A 16,067-nucleotide genomic window follows, 5' to 3' on the forward strand; every position below is an offset into this window, starting at 1 on the left:
CATGTTATGAAGGCATTCTTTTCCCAGTCAGCCTTTATTTGTTAGTTACTGATCTCCATGTTAATACCTGAGAAATACTTTGCTTCTTTCATGCAGCCTAGGGTGTTATCAATGCGTGGCAATGGGTGGACACCTTTTTTCATCAGCTTGTTCAGTTGCCAATGAAGAAATGCCACATGTCATTTCTGACAAGCACCACCAAAGAGACTCCTATCAATCATGTAATCTTGCAGTATCTTCTCCACTTCCTTCCACATTATGCTATGTTCTGCTAGACTCCCTATATACGAGGGCTATCCACAAAGTACATTACGTTTTGGGATTAAAAATAAATAAAGTATTGGAATTTTTTTTAATTATATACAGATGAAAGCCACACTTAAATACTACTTTTCTACATAGTTGACATTTAAATTAAGGCACTTATCGTAGCGATTGACGAGCTTGGAAATTCCTTCGTCGTAAAATTCAGCCGCCTGCGCCTTCAACCATGTGGTTAATCAGTAACCCGGTAGAAATACGATTTTTGTGGATTTCCTGGAAAGAGAGACTACAATAAACGCTCAAAGGTATTGCCAAACTCTGCACAACCTCAGAAGAGCAATACAAAAGAAGCGCAGTGGAAAGTTGGGCTCAAAGATCTTGCTGATTCACGACAACGCCTGGGCCCACACAGCAAAAGCCACTCTTGAAGTTCTCGAATCTTTTAAGTGGAAGTTGTTTCCTCATGAGCCGTACAGTCCCAACCTGGCACCGAGCGACTTCCACTTATTCCCAGCAATGAAGAAGTGGTTGGCTATGCAGCGTTTTGATGACGACGCACAGCTTCAAGAAGAGGTAACCACGTGGTTAAAGGCGCAGGCGGCCGAATTTTACGCCGAAGGAATTTCCAAGCTCGTCCATCACTACGATAAGTGCCTTAATTTAAATGGCAACTATGTAGAAAAGTAGTATTTAAGTGTGGCTTTCATCTGTATATAATAAAAAAAACTCCAATACTTTATTTATTTTTAATTCCAAAACATAACGTACTTTGTGGATAGCCCTCTTAAGTGCTATCTAATTGGTGGATAGTCCCATGGATACTTTGTCATTTTACACTCTAGATCTTAAAGCATCCATAAATTGGTGTGAAACGGCTAGCATTCACTGATGTCATTCCTCTCTCAAGCCAGATTCTATTGGCAGTTCAATAGTTGTTTCGTCCATAGAATTGTCTGTAGTGGTAGTGGAGCATAATTCTCTGTTGATGGCACCAAACTACCCATCCAGAAGAACTCGTTCGGTTGTTCCTATGTGCATATCTTTAGAGGCGAGCTGTAGCTGCTTATAACAGTGATCCAAGGTTTCTTTACCACCTGCAGTGCTTACTATTGTCACTGGAAGCTTTATGCAGTCAACAAAAGCGCCACAGTTAAACTGAGCATCTGGACTGAAGAGTGGAACTACTCCATGTCTACGACAGTGGGATAACATCTTTAACAGCAAACAAATTTGTGCATCATGGTCTGAAAGGCTATTCACCCTTTTGCTAACAGAATGCCCATCTAGTAATGAAGAACAAATAAAACTATTGCCCATGGCTGTGTTACTGTTCCCCTGCACCCTGGTTTGGAAAAACACAGTCTGCATCAAATCATATGAGTTTAGGAGATGCACCAACATCCTTTTTCTTGCACAATCATATACAAAATTAATATTAAAGTCATCACATGTAAGTAATTTTTGGTACTTCCTACTAAGTGGACCAAGAACCCCCTCTAGCTTGAGCAGAAATGCTCTGAAGTCAGAGTTATGGCGACCTATAAACCAACAACAATTAGAAGTTTAACTAAACTAAATTCAACTGCTCAAGCACAACATTCAAATATCTGCTCAGTACAGTGTCTTGATACGTTTATGGACTCAAATGGAATTTTTTTTTTTAACGTACATCGTCACTCCCCCCACCCTGCAAGGAGCTCCTTGAAAGACAGCCAGCTAATCTGTATCCTGGTAAAGGAAGCCTCCGAATTTTCAAATTATTTTAAGTGGTGCTCCAACATACCAAAAACGCCAGAGTCAACATCTATAAGCAGTTCACCAACTTTATCTCTAATACCTCTTAATTTTTATGAAATATGCTATTTCCTTCTCTAACTGGATGCCTGACCACCTCTAAAGGTGATTCCTCTGTTAGAGGGACTTCCTTTAAGCAGATATACCTATCAGCTGACTTCAGTCTACAAAAGGTGCAGCTCTAACACCAACTACAACAGGAATTTTTCCATGAGTGACTCCACCACTACTCATTACACTGTCACCTACAAGCTTTGCCAGCCTCCCCTTCCCACACCTACTGAGGTGCGGGCCATTCCTAGTGAATCCTAATCTACTGATGGACCCAAGTGGCACCACTGAGATGCGACTCATGCCTTCTGCCAACAGCAACCTCCCCAGCCCCATTTTAACGCACCTAACAGCTGCATTAAGATGAGGCCGATCATGACACAAACAGTTGCACGAAAAGCACATTAGTGCCACCAATATGACTAGCTATCTTTACCAGGTCACCACCTACATCATATCCCCATCCCTATTAAGATTATTCCTTGTTCCACCCACAATCAGTACCAGATTCTCTTTCATAAAATTGCTACATAACTCTCCTATGATGTCAGTCACCTGAGCCAACCCTGCACAATGCTGGTGACCTGGTACTTACTCACCAACACTTCCTGCAACTGCTGGCCCACACCTCTATCACGCAAATCACCTAGCAGCAGATACACCACCTTTCTGTTGGGCTTTGCAGTTTACTTAGGCTTCCTGACTCTTGAGGACTGCTGCATGTCTCCTACACCTACAACTACAAGAGGCTCCTCTCCACTCAACTGACAGTTGGTCAAATCTATTGGTTATACACAAAGTACAACTGTCTGAATACCACCTCCTCCTAACTGCCTTCTTGCGAACTGCCTGTTCCCATTCTCCAGCACCCTTCACCCTACTCAACCTATCTAGTTCTTCCTTTGCATATTTTAAGTGCCCCTGAAGGGCACAGATCTTATGCTCCTGCTCCTCTGTAAACTTATTTCTGCTACAGATTCTGCATTCCCAGGAGAGGACCTTGCTAGAATGCCGACTGGCTTCCCCACTGCATTCCTACCCAATGAAAATACTTTGAACAAATCCCACGCTGTAATCCGCTACTCGTGAACCTATAACAAAGCCCACACTTCACACTCTTGGTAAAATTTTACATTTACTGAAAAACTAAACTTATACATTCCCCCAAGTTCAATTACACCATTAGAACTATTTAAAGAACTAACAATAGTGGTCTCAAAAATTCTCTCTACTAAGAAAGCAGCAACTTTTATTAATACCACTAACCACAAACTAATACCAATACAACCAAACTTCACACAATTTCTTAGCTAAAACCAAAAATTGAAGGTTCCACTGGAACACTCAATGAAGTTAAAACTGCAAATGAACATTTTACCACAGTATTTCACTTGCAATAATAAGAAATGTCAACTGAAAACTGCATGAAATTTACTAACCAACTTCAATGCACATACAAGTCTAAAAACAGTGAGCAAATGTTTCCGAAAGTTTATTAAACCATTATTTTGCCACAAACAGCACAACGCACCATTGAAAACTACTAAATTTAATAACCGTATAACATTGCACAAACAACTTTATCAGAACTTAAGAACTGCTACAGCTGCAACTGCACGCCACGAAATGTAAACACACTGCTAATATTTGGATGAATTCGAAAGGGCTGTGTTCTGTCACTGATAATTATTCTAACAATACATGTTCATGTTCTGTGGATGTATTTCCCATTTGCAACCTTCAGCATTACTGCTTTTGTCGAGGAATACAGTCTTCTTTAGCTGACGACAATAAGCATTTAACATAACAGAACAAGTTTCTGTAAACCCTATCCATCGTCACCAAGAACTACTCTTAACACCATGTTAGCAAACAACCAAGATCAGCTACTAAGCTAAACACATGGCCTGTACTTTAATCTGTAATAGACTAAAGATACATCTATTAACTAGAAACTGAGTTCCATGCATTCACGCATGAGCTGAGCTTGTCATGAAATTTGTGTGTCTTAGCGACTTCATGCAACTGGGTTAATACAGTTTAATCTAGAGCATACTTATTTTATACAAATACATAAAAGGTAATGAATTTATATCCTTTTTTGACCTATTATACTCCTAGTTTTGAGATTGTTCTAATTCATCAAGGTTTTGATGTTTGTTGGCAGGGGATCCATATTTTCCCAACATTTTCCAACTGTTTAGTGAGGAACATATTTAGTAAATCTCAATATGATGTGCTTCAGACGTCTATTATCTTATGGGTATTCACAACACATGGTAAAGTATCACTCTCAACCTATAGAGGGGTGACCAGAGAAAAATGCATGCCCCAATCTTATTTGGATAATTTATGTAATTTGTCTCCCTGCAATATCCTTCTAATTGTACACAGCTTTTTAGATTTACACCATATCTATATGGTGTGCTGAACTAAGAAAAGAAAAAGAAATACAATAAAATAAAATAAAATCCTTTTCCTCCTGGAAGGTTTCAAGGTAGGTGGTTACTTCCACAGTACAAATACTACTTGTGATAAAATTACTTCTTGTATAGCTAATAGGTCTATCAATTCTGACTTTGATGGCTCTGCTTGTATTACAAGTTCAGGGACAAGATTCTAACGTTATTCAGTAATTTCATCCTCATTTGGCAAATATGAGAAAGTATTAATGCCCCTGTGTGTTTCTCTCCTATCAAGGAACTTGTCAAATGGAAAAGGGGGGGGGGGGGACAATGGAGTGGAGAAGAGCATTTACTTCAAAAATTATTAACATTAGTTCACTTTGGTGATGGACAAAGGTGAATCTGGATATAGTAGAAGATGTTACCAAAAGTTTATTTGCCATTCATGTGTAATGTATTACTGAAAGACTGGGATAAGGGCATTAGCTTTATTGGCCACTGTACCTTTGAAATTTCCACATACAGTCTTGACTCTTGGCATCAATGTTTGAAATGTTTAGCTTAGCAGAAATTTGCTCTATTTGGATCTGCTTGTTACACTCTGGGCATCTCATATCCACTGAGTTATGTTTCTCTTTATAAACAATAGAAATGCGATTTGGTTTTGTAATTCCTCCGCTGAATGATCACCATTACAATTTTTATGATGGTGAAGTATCATATTACACATTTAAAGATATGGGTGTTCAATCATTTTTTCCCTAATTTATTTATTTCATCTCTCGGAATAAACTGATCAGCCAGAACATTATGACCACCAACCTACTATAGATATAAATACATCCAAGGTGATAGCAGCATCACCTAGTGAGGAGTGACTGCTAGTTAGACATAGGTACAGTGCCTGTAGTATCAGTGAGTGCATTGTCCACGTGTAGAATGTGGAAGGCACACGATCTGAGTTTGGCTGAGGGTAGATGGTGATCACCCAGAGGTTCAGCACGACCATTTTGCAAACTGCACAACTTATTGGGTGTTCAAGGAATGCTGCAGTGAGGACCTTCAACACGTGGAGAAACTAAGGTGAAATCAAGTCCAGATGTTAGGTTGGGGGCAATCCTCACTACAAATGTCCAATGTCGTAGGCTGGGCATATTGGTAAAATAGGACAGTTGGTGAGTTGTGGTGGAACTAACATCAGACTTTAATGCTGGGCAGAGTACAAGAAGTGTGTGAACACACAATGCACCGAATACGCCTAACGACGGGCCTCCACAGCTGACTCCCTACGCACGTGCCATTGTTACCACGACACAGGCAATCACAACCGAAGGTGCACGTGATATCGGCACTGGATATTGGTGCAGTGGCAGAGCATTGCACAGTCTGATGAATCCCAATACCTTCTTCACCGTGTCGATGGGAGGTGCGAATCTGTCGTCTTCCTGGGGGTACAGGTCCTTGACACCTGTACTGAGGGACAGAGACAAGTTGGCAGCGCTCCACTGTGCTCTGAGGAACTTCAGACGGGCATCCACGGGCCCAGCAGCACTTGTGCACAGCACCATGATGGTGAAGGAGTATCGTGCACTGGTTGCACACTACATGATGATCATATTCCCAGCGGCAGTGGCATTTTTTCCAACAAGATAATTTGCCATGTCACAAGGCCAGGAGTGCGATGGAGTAGTTTGAGGAACACAGTGGGGAGTTCCAATTGATGCGCTGTCCCCTCTGATTCAGCTCGCCAGATCTGAACTCTGTCTAACATCTGGGATGGGACCGAGCATGGCGTCAGAGCTCGTCACCTCCCACTCCCCAGGATTTATGAGAATTAGGCGAGGTTTGAGTGAGCAGACACGGTGCTAATTCCCTCCAGTGCCCTACCGAGGCCTCACTGCTTCCACGCCACACTGCGTCGCCAAATGTGGACGTACCAGCTATTAGGTAGGCGGTCAATGTTTTGGCTGACCAGTAAAATGTGCATGTGAGAAATGCCAAATTGCACAATAGTAAGGGCTCTTATTACTGAAGGTTCCTTGTAACTGGCTGGGTCAGTCATTTCAAAGATATGAGGAAGGCAAGGGCATGCTTCCTCCAATAAGACCATACCTAGTAAAGCACTGTGGTGTTCAAAGTAACCTCAGGCGGACAGTAATTTAATGAAGCAGCAATTCTAGTGACTTATTTGCAAAATATGCCAAAGGAAAGTCTATTCTACATCTGTTTCTCCTGACATGAATATTTGTCATGTTCCTGTGGAAATAAAGTTTTTTCTTAAAAAGAAGCTATCTTTCACAGTGGCACTGTGTACAAGATCAACATTTCCAACCATTTCCACTGTGTATTTGTAAAAAGGACATATTTGTGTTACTGGTCATTGGATTTCATAAGCAATGATGCTGGGTATCACCAGGTAAAGCAACTGTACTGACAACCAAATCTGGCTTCAGCTGCCACAGACTGGTCATGTGTGTGAGTTGTGTTTGCGAGAGAGAGAGAGAGAGAGAGAGAGAGAGAGAGAGAGAGATGTAGGTGTGTGGAGCATATGGGAACTCATAAAAATCTATGCTGGAATTCTAAAAGTTTTACCAGTTACACCAAGAGGTTCTGCAGTGTACGAAAACAGGGGTATCGTGTGCAGTTCATTCATTATGAATTATTAAACCAAACTTTTTTCACCAAACCATAATTTCTGACAGGTATTGTATGTGAAAAACATATTACAACCTTTCTTCAGGGAGCTAACAGCTAATGAAAAGACACATAATATACCAATGTGACATAGTACTACTAATTATTTGGTGAATTCATAGTTAAGCTTCTTATAACAGTCAAAAATATGTTGTGGGAACTGTTGAAGCTTTCTACATATGTCAAGAATAGCCATTGGAGCAATGCTACCTTTACCAAGACAGTAATAATTTTAACACATTTAAAATTAAAGAGATGCAGAGCTATATTTATGTCACCATAACAAAACAAACTAAATTTTATGTCAGAAGATGTATTTCTGCTACACAGTACATTAATAAAAAAGGTAGGGATCAATCAAATCTTTCCATAATTTCCAGGTGTGTTTATGATTTGAGTAGATGTTTTGTATCTCAAGAGAACAGTAATAGCTCTAATAGTATCAGTGGAGCAAAATTTTTTTTTTATTTTCAATCAGAATCCTGACAGAATATAAAATGGAAGTTATCACTCTCCTTTTAACATCTAAGCAAAGGGGGCAATAATAGGGTGGTGTGAATAACAAGCCAGGGAGATGGAAAAATAAAGTCTGCCTTTTCGACATAATTGCACACTGTAATAATATTCATTGATCAGACAATAAAAGTACATAAATATTTATTTCTAGGACGCAGTGTGGCGGCACTTCTCACCTTCGTGTAGACTGCTGGAGAAGACTGCATGGCACTGTATCTGTGAGTTGGATTACTGGCTGGAGAGGAGTAAGTATTGGCATGACTCTGGCTATGCTGTGGGTACGGTGATATCCTACCACTAGGATAGGGGCCAGACTGTGATGGATAAGGTGCACTCTGAGAAGGCACTGGTTGTGAAGGATATGTGGATGGTTGATTGTAAGAGGAATTGTTAGGATAGTTCTGCTGTGTAAAGGATTGTCCAGGAGGTGCAAAAGCTGTGTTTCCCGAAGGATAAGGTGCCGAGCTGTAATTGGAAGTAGTGCTCGGCTGAGGCATAGGCATACCTTGCGGCACTGGCATGCCTTGAGGCATTGGCATACTTTGTGGCATTGGCATGCTCATTGGACAGGAAGGTGGAGGATAACCTGGTCCAGATGGAGCATACTGACTGCCTGCGCTGCCAGGATGCACTGGGTAACTCAGCTCTGCAGTTGTATGGTATGGGTTAGGGTACCCACCAGGGGAGGCCTGCTGGTAAGGTGGAAATCCAGAACCAGCCTTAAAAACAAAGAGAGAATCATTAACAACCCTTGTAATAAATGGACAAGAATAATAATTTAACTACTAAAAATGGCCTGTTTATTTCCTAAAAAGAGAAACTGGCTCACTGTTACAGCACAAAAGCCAGCACTGCTTATAAAAATGGCAGGCACTCTGAATTCTGAGTGACTTGCTTTCCCATGAGAAATAAATTATTTTCTCAAAAGCATGTAAATTATCTTTTTTACTTTATACTATGTATGTTAGGTAATGAGAAATTGCCATCACACATTGTCAAATGATAATTTAATATTTATAGAAATTACAAAGTTTATATTATGAAGGAACACAGAACAGTCACAGTTAATTCATACAAACTTATCTAACACAGATGTGAGAACCCAATGGGACCACCAGGAAGAACAAAACAGTATAGCAGTAAGGCTATTCATTAACAGTCTGTACAATTATGTCAACAGAATTATTGTTGGAAAATTCTCTCTCTTTGAGGAATCTTTAATCTTTGTGTAACAAAAACTATTGTTTCAAAAATATGAAACCCTCATTTATAAACTATGGAAAATTTTACACTGACAACAGTGACACACCCCAAGCAGTAACACAAACAACAATGTGCTCTATACAATAATTGTAATGGTGCTCTTTCTCGAACTTCAAACAAGAAAAGGAATAAAATAGACATAATGAAGTATCCACAATGGAGAAGACCTTTCCATGACAGTGCCTGGCAGTCATTATTAGAAAAGGAAATAATGAAGGAAATTACACGAGCACAGAACAAACATGACGAAACAGAACCATCTCCAAACAAAGGCCTTTCTAAATTGTCTACCTGCACTTATTATTGCAACCTTTTCACTGCCCAAAGATCGAATGTGGCACAGGGATCAACTAGAATTCCTAAAACTAGTTGTTTGAGATAATTACTCAAATATGTATAATGTTGACTAGCAATATGAGTAACATACTTTTAAAAAATGGGGATGAGGGTGAAGGATATAGGCATTGCAGAAGCAGTGTTCATTATTTTGTAACATGCTTTCACATAGTGAAACATGAATTTTATCAGTTCTTATGAAAAACATTGTTTTGTCATTCAGAAGTACAAAAGATGACTCAGATGGAAGAGTATGAAAGGAAGATCAAGTTATTCTGTATACAGAAGGGAACAGTTACTTTCTACAGCTTATCTTTTTAAATCATCTTTATATGTCCACCACCACCACCACATATGGCTGCCTCACAGACACATACACTCCAAGACAAAAACAAAGATGGACCACAAAGAAATATCTGAATGGGACAGAAATCGGTAGATGTGATGTACATGTACAGACAAACCAATGATTGCAATTTCAGAGAAATTGGATCATTTATTGAAGAGAGAGCTTCACAACTTGAGCAAGTCATCCACCTCTGGCACAAGCAGTTATTTCGCTTGGCATTGATTGACAGAATTGCTGGATGTTCTCCTGAGGGATATCTTGTCAAATTCTGTGCAACTGGCAAATTCATGAGATAGAGGGCTTTGCCAATAATGCTTTAAACATTGTTAATCAGCGAGAGATTTGGCAACCTTGCTGGCCAAGGTAGGGTTTGTCAACCTCGAAGGCAAGCAGTAGCAACTCTCACCATGTAAGGGTGGGCATTACCTTTCTCAAATTTAAGCCCAGGGTTACCATAAAGAACAACAAATGGGGCATAGAATATTGTCAGCATATTGCTGTCTCATAAGGCTGCCTTGAATGAAAACTAAAGGGGTCCTGCTATGAAATGAAATGGCACCCCAGACCGTCACTCCTGGTTGTCAGGCCATATGGCGGACAGGTTGGTATCTCACTGCTGTCCGGGGCATCTCCATACATGTCTTTGCTGGTCATTGGGGCTCTCTGTTGTCATCCATGGCACCCTTACAGCACAGCAGCACATCAATGATATTCTATGCCCCTTTTTTTTGTACTTCATGGCAAGCAATCCTGGGCTTACATTTCAGCAAGATAATGCCTTCCCACCACACATGGCAATAGTTTCTGCTGCTTATCTTTGTGCTTGCCAAACCCTACCTTGACCAGCAAGGTCGCTGGATCTCCCCCCAATTGAGATCATTTGGAACACTGGGCAGGGGCCTCTAACCAGTTCAGAATTCTGAAGACCTAACATGCCAATTGGACAGAATTTGACACTATATCCTTCAGGAGGACATACAACACTATCAATCAATACAAAAGCTGAGTGACTGCTTGTATATGGGTCAAAGGTACACCAACACATCACTGACTTTTTCAATTTGTGAGGAGCACTCTCTCTGCATGAGAACTTTCTTGTCATACAACAACAACTCTGAATTGTGTGTTTCATGAACACACTCTGGACATTTAGGCAAGCATTCCACTTCAAGAAAACCACTGAACGACTATGTAGTAACTCGTGAATAGCTGCAGGTCAGTAATTGTGCAGAACATGGAAATTATTCAGGTCAGATTTGTAAAATTCTGGGGACCTTTGTGTGAAAATGAAGTAAAAATAGCAACCAACTTGCAATGATAATAGCTTTGGTAATAAATATGGACTTTATCGCTATTTATCATTTGTTTTAGAGGTAACAAAATCTTATTAACTGAACTTTCAAACCTTTTGATGCAAGTCATTAGAATACAGTAATTTTTACAAACTTAGAGATACTGCCTCAAACTTGAGATTTGCAGCCTTTGTTTGGTAAACATTAATTCCACTTTCTTCAACACTGCTTTCGCTGGCTGAGGCAGTACCTATCAACACCGACTAAAGGGGATGGACATCAAAAAGCCTATTGAGATAAGTGGACAAATTTCTGCTTTGAAACCCCAAACACAGACTTTTCGTCTGAACTGAGATCTGAAATAGGTGTAGAAGGGTGTCCGAGATACGAACATGAGCCTGTCCTGGGCACAGTGCACAGAACTACAAGAGGAAGCAATAACATTGACTTAAGGAACACAACAGTGGCAATACAGGTAAGTCAGCAACAGCAGAACATGCACTGGTACCAGGAAGCACCACAGTTGTTTCTCCAATATTATGGTTTTATCACAATACAATCATCATCATACTAGGATATACAAAGGGGCCATGGAAATAAAAGAGTACAGAAACATCTTTAACAGATAAGGATGACTGCAATTAGACAATTTGTGGACTTTAGTGCTAAATAAAGCAAACAGCACTAACTATTCTCCACTACAAGCTCTAACACACATTGGCATGACTCCACGAACTTAGGCAGCTGTCTGATCTCATGAACTGACAATTTTTGTCAACTCATGTAAACAGGTCAGCCTGCTAAGCTTGTTTCAAATTGTAACTGCTTTCTGAGTTATGGTTTCTGTTGCTTCCAGGATTGGAACAAAATGTTAGGTAGAGAAATAAGCCTTGGTCCATGGGCTAATGCCCATAAAACAAAAATTAATCTAAAACACACATATGGCTCTCAAAAGCCTGCACTGCATAACAGCAAGATTTTTGTTGGAACAAATTCACAATTCTTTCAGGAGGGGGCTGAGAGATGTGCAAGAATTAGTGGCAACCACATTGAGCCTCTCAGGAGTGTAGTATCAACAGAACAGATTTGTCCCTATCTCATGAAGTATTTATTTCAGGATACATGTATCTTGTTCTTAGGTCTTCAACAATCAGATAGATTAGCAGTGACTTACTGTTCTTTTCTGTCTTCACTCTTCCTCTTTAGAGTGGTATAGGTGGTGCACCTCATCCCCCACGATCTGGTTGATGTATTCCAGTCCAGACTGTCTCTTGTGTTCTTCCATTCTACTGTCCCTTCAATGATACATTTAACAACATGATCATGTCTCAGTAAGTGGCTGACCCTGGGTTCCTTCTGTTTTGGATGAACTTCAAGAGACACTGCTTCTCTTCCTTCCCATTTTGTTGCCCTTCATGCATCACCTCTTCGTATGATACCTTGTCTTCCAGGGTTATCTTTAGCATTCTGCAGTAGCAACTGTGTGTTATTCTGCTTCCCCAGGGGTCCATGTTTCATCTTCGTACAGCAGCACACACTAAACTAATGTCTTTATGAGGTCTTTCCTGAGATGTTTGTTTAAGCAGCAAATGTGAAAGGGTTTCTTCTCTTGTTAAAAACTGCTTCTGCCTTGTGGATTCAGCTTATCATATGCTTATTTTATCTTCCATCTGTTGCAATTTTACTCCCTATGTATGAAAAAGGTATAATGGTGTCAAGCGAGCATTGGGCAAAGCTGATTTGTCTATTCATCGCTAAGATTTTTGTTTTAGCTTTATTAATTTTCTTGTTGTAGGAAGAGTTGAGGATGGTTTCCATCCGAGCCAACACTGATTCTAATTGGTACCCTTCTGACCTTAATGCTGTGATAGCAGCAAATCTCAACTTTTTTACTTTCTTATGATGGATCTCAGTTCCTCTGTATTTCTGACTGACTTCATCTATTGCTCTCTGAATGTACACATTAAACAAGACAGGAGAGGGAGGGGGAGAGAGAGAACCTCCATCATACATCTTCCTTAATAGTAGCTGCTTCTTTATGTTCTGCCCAACTTATCAAAGCCACCTCTTCTCTATACTCTCTCTGCACTGCAATACTGACTGTCCGTCTCAATTCTGCCTTTGGTCCTCCTCAAAATGATAGAGGTCAATATCTTGGAGGCATGTGCTACCACAATGAGCATACTATACAAGGGTGATTTGATAAGCCTCGTAAATTTTCATGAAAAAATGGAACACTTCTTGCACCTTCATGACTGGTAAGCTTGATTATTCCAAGGATTATATAAAGAATTTCACCACTGCATAGCTTAGAGTTCACTGTTGACTACCATCTGAATTGTTCAGTACGTCAGCTGCAATTGAAAATGGAGGAAACAGTTATTAAACATTATTTCAAGGGTTGGACTGCTACACAAATCAAAACAGAATTGGATGAAGTTTACACAGACTCTGCACCATCATTGAAGACCATTTACTTTTGGATTAATGAATTTAAATAAGGTCAGACAGGCACTGAAGATTAAGAGTGCGCCAGCTATCCAATTGAGGTCATTACAAAGGAAACCATAAACAAAATCTACGATATGGTAATGCAAGACTGCCAAATAAAAATTTGTGGCATTGCTGCAGCTGTAGTAACCTCAACTGACTGCATATTATCCTGCTTGGAGAATTGCATGTGAGATGGTTACTGCAATTGCTCACAGTTGATCAAAAGCACAGCTGGCACAACAGTTCAACACAATGTCTGATAATATTTAATTGCAATCTGCAAGATATTTTGCAGCAATTTGTGACTATGACATCCGGACCCACCACTTCACTATACACCACAGTCAAAGTGGCAGTAAAAACAATGGGCAAAGGCTGATGAAAGGGCACTGAAGAAGGCAAAGGTCATTTTGACAGCTGGTAAGGTGATTGCCTTTTTTCTTTGGATTCCCATGGAAGACAGTGCCATAACTAAACCCTATTATGCTTCATTGTTGTTCGATCATTTGAAACTTGCATTGGCTGAAGAGAGACTAACATTTGCAAGCAAAAAGAAGTGATTTTTCACCAGTATAATGCACTGCCCCACACAACAGGGATAATAATGGCAGATGTGCATGAATTGGGCTCTGAACCAGTTCTTCATCAAACCCGTTCACCAGACTTATGCCCGAGTGACTTCGTCCTGTTCCCTAACCTGAAAAGTGATAGTTGCTATCAATTTTGCAGATTTCTGCAGATGAAAAAGCTGGAGGACCACTAGACTAAGTGGCTGTGTCAAGAAGTAAGGTGAATTGTTTGCAAAACATTTTTTCTTGTTTTTTGTCAGACTTATCAAACCATCCTCATATAGTTCACATCTGTCTGCAGATGTTTTCTTTGGTCAGAATTTGGCACAAAATGACAGTATTGAGTGCTATTATGATGTACATAATGTTTAACATGACTGCAAAGTTTTTTTAGCAGAATTACCAGTTTCATCTATGCAGTATCCATCTTAAGAATCTTTCATTCTGCTGCACTGTATCATGTCAAAACATATCAAAATAATACAAGTCAGATTTTGACTTTATGTTTTTACATGTTATGACTTTCTGTAGTGCAAGAGAAAGATTCTGAAGATGGCTATTGCACAGCCACAACTGGTTATTCTATTTAAAAAAAACTTTGCAGTCAAGACAATTAATTAAAATTATGTTTCCTTTGGCACTGGAACTAACGTTTGTAAGTCTGATGAGAACTGCCCAGTTTCATAGATAACTCTTATGAGTTTTTCCTCATGTAGCTATTTTACAGCATCCTTGAGTTCTGCTGTTTCCCATGTTCTTCCTGACTGCAAGGTTGAACTAATCATGCAAAATATACACTGAAAAAATCTAAACATCAAAATATAATGAAATGACACAGTTTCAGAAACTTTACTGGGGTCTTACAGATACGATTTTATGTATACAGACTGAAGGAGCGTGTGAAAATTTGTGCCAAGACTGAGAATCAAACCCAGGTTTCCTGCTTACTTGGCAGGTGTATTAGCCACTAAGCCACTTTAGCACAGTAGTTCACACAACTGCACAGATTACCCTGGCACACCTCCCTCCTTGATCCAAATTCTCACTGCCACCCCAGTCTACTTTAAATTCCCCCTTACACAACAATACATTGCTATTACTGACACAGAGAGAGAACCAGCTTTCATCAGAAAACACAGACCTCCACCCTGCACTCCAATAAGCTCTCACTTGCCATCACTGAAGTAACAAAAATGCAGTGATTTTGGGTCAGTGGAATGCACACTACAGGGTGTCTAGCTCTGAGCTCTCCTTGAAGTAACTGATTTTTTAACAGTTTGTTACACCAGTGTGGTGTCAACTGCTGCTCAAATTGCTGCAGCAGATGCAGTACAATGTGCAAGAGGCATACATCAAACACGCTGGTCTTCCCTTTCAGTACTGCCATGTGGCTGTCTGAAGCCCAGTCGTCTTACAATCATACTTTCCCTGACCAAGTGCTAGTCTGGATAGGTGACAGAGGATTTAGGTTCACTCTGTAAAGGATTTACCAGGGAAGACACCGTGGTTATTGTGGGAGGGCCAGGGAACAGCATTGACAGAGATCCTTGGTACAGTATAGAGTGTGACCTGGTAAAGATTGCGTCGGCATCGAGACACACCAATGTTGAATTTGTATCTGTCCTGAGACGCCATGACCGGCCTCATTTGAACTCTTCTGTTGGGAGAGTTAATTTGGAGTTGGAACGGCTGCTTGGGTCGGGTGCGGGGTCTCATATTGGTGTGGTTCCTGTTGATTATCTCAGTAGGTGGGACTATACCAGGCACGGCCTACATCTCAACAGGAAAGGGAAGGGGGAAACTGGCTGGGGTAATAGCAGGAAATTTAAGGGGGGGAGGCACTGCCATGAATGGTAAAATACCAGTGGTTACAGGTGTTGGAGCAGCACCTTTTTTAGGACAGGTAAGACAGAAAGATGTCAAGTTCTACGAGAGGTTAGGATTGAAACAAATCTTCAGTTTAGGAAAGAAATTAAACAGCACAATTCTAGCACATTGGATCGCCAATCACAGCTGTCAATTATAAATTTTCACCAATCAC

General features: G+C 40.3%; 1 protein-coding gene across 5 annotated transcripts in view; it reads right to left on the reverse strand.

Moving 5' to 3' along the window:
* The window catches only part of LOC126249524 (annexin B9-like), a 151,316-nt gene that overhangs the window by 62,320 nt on the left and 72,929 nt on the right, over nucleotides 1-16,067 (reverse strand). For 4 of the 5 annotated variants that reach the window (XM_049951204.1, XM_049951196.1, XM_049951211.1 and 1 more), the window contains exon 3: nucleotides 7,901-8,443. The exons of the other annotated variant lie outside the window; for it this stretch is intronic. In XM_049951204.1, coding sequence (XP_049807161.1) covers nucleotides 7,901-8,443 — 543 coding nt within the window. The remainder of the gene's footprint in view (nucleotides 1-7,900; nucleotides 8,444-16,067) is intronic. 5 annotated transcript variants of the gene reach the window in all.

This window comes from Schistocerca nitens, chromosome 1 (assembly GCF_023898315.1).
Source record: "Schistocerca nitens isolate TAMUIC-IGC-003100 chromosome 1, iqSchNite1.1, whole genome shotgun sequence".
Classification (NCBI taxonomy): Eukaryota; Metazoa; Arthropoda; class Insecta; order Orthoptera; family Acrididae; genus Schistocerca; species Schistocerca nitens.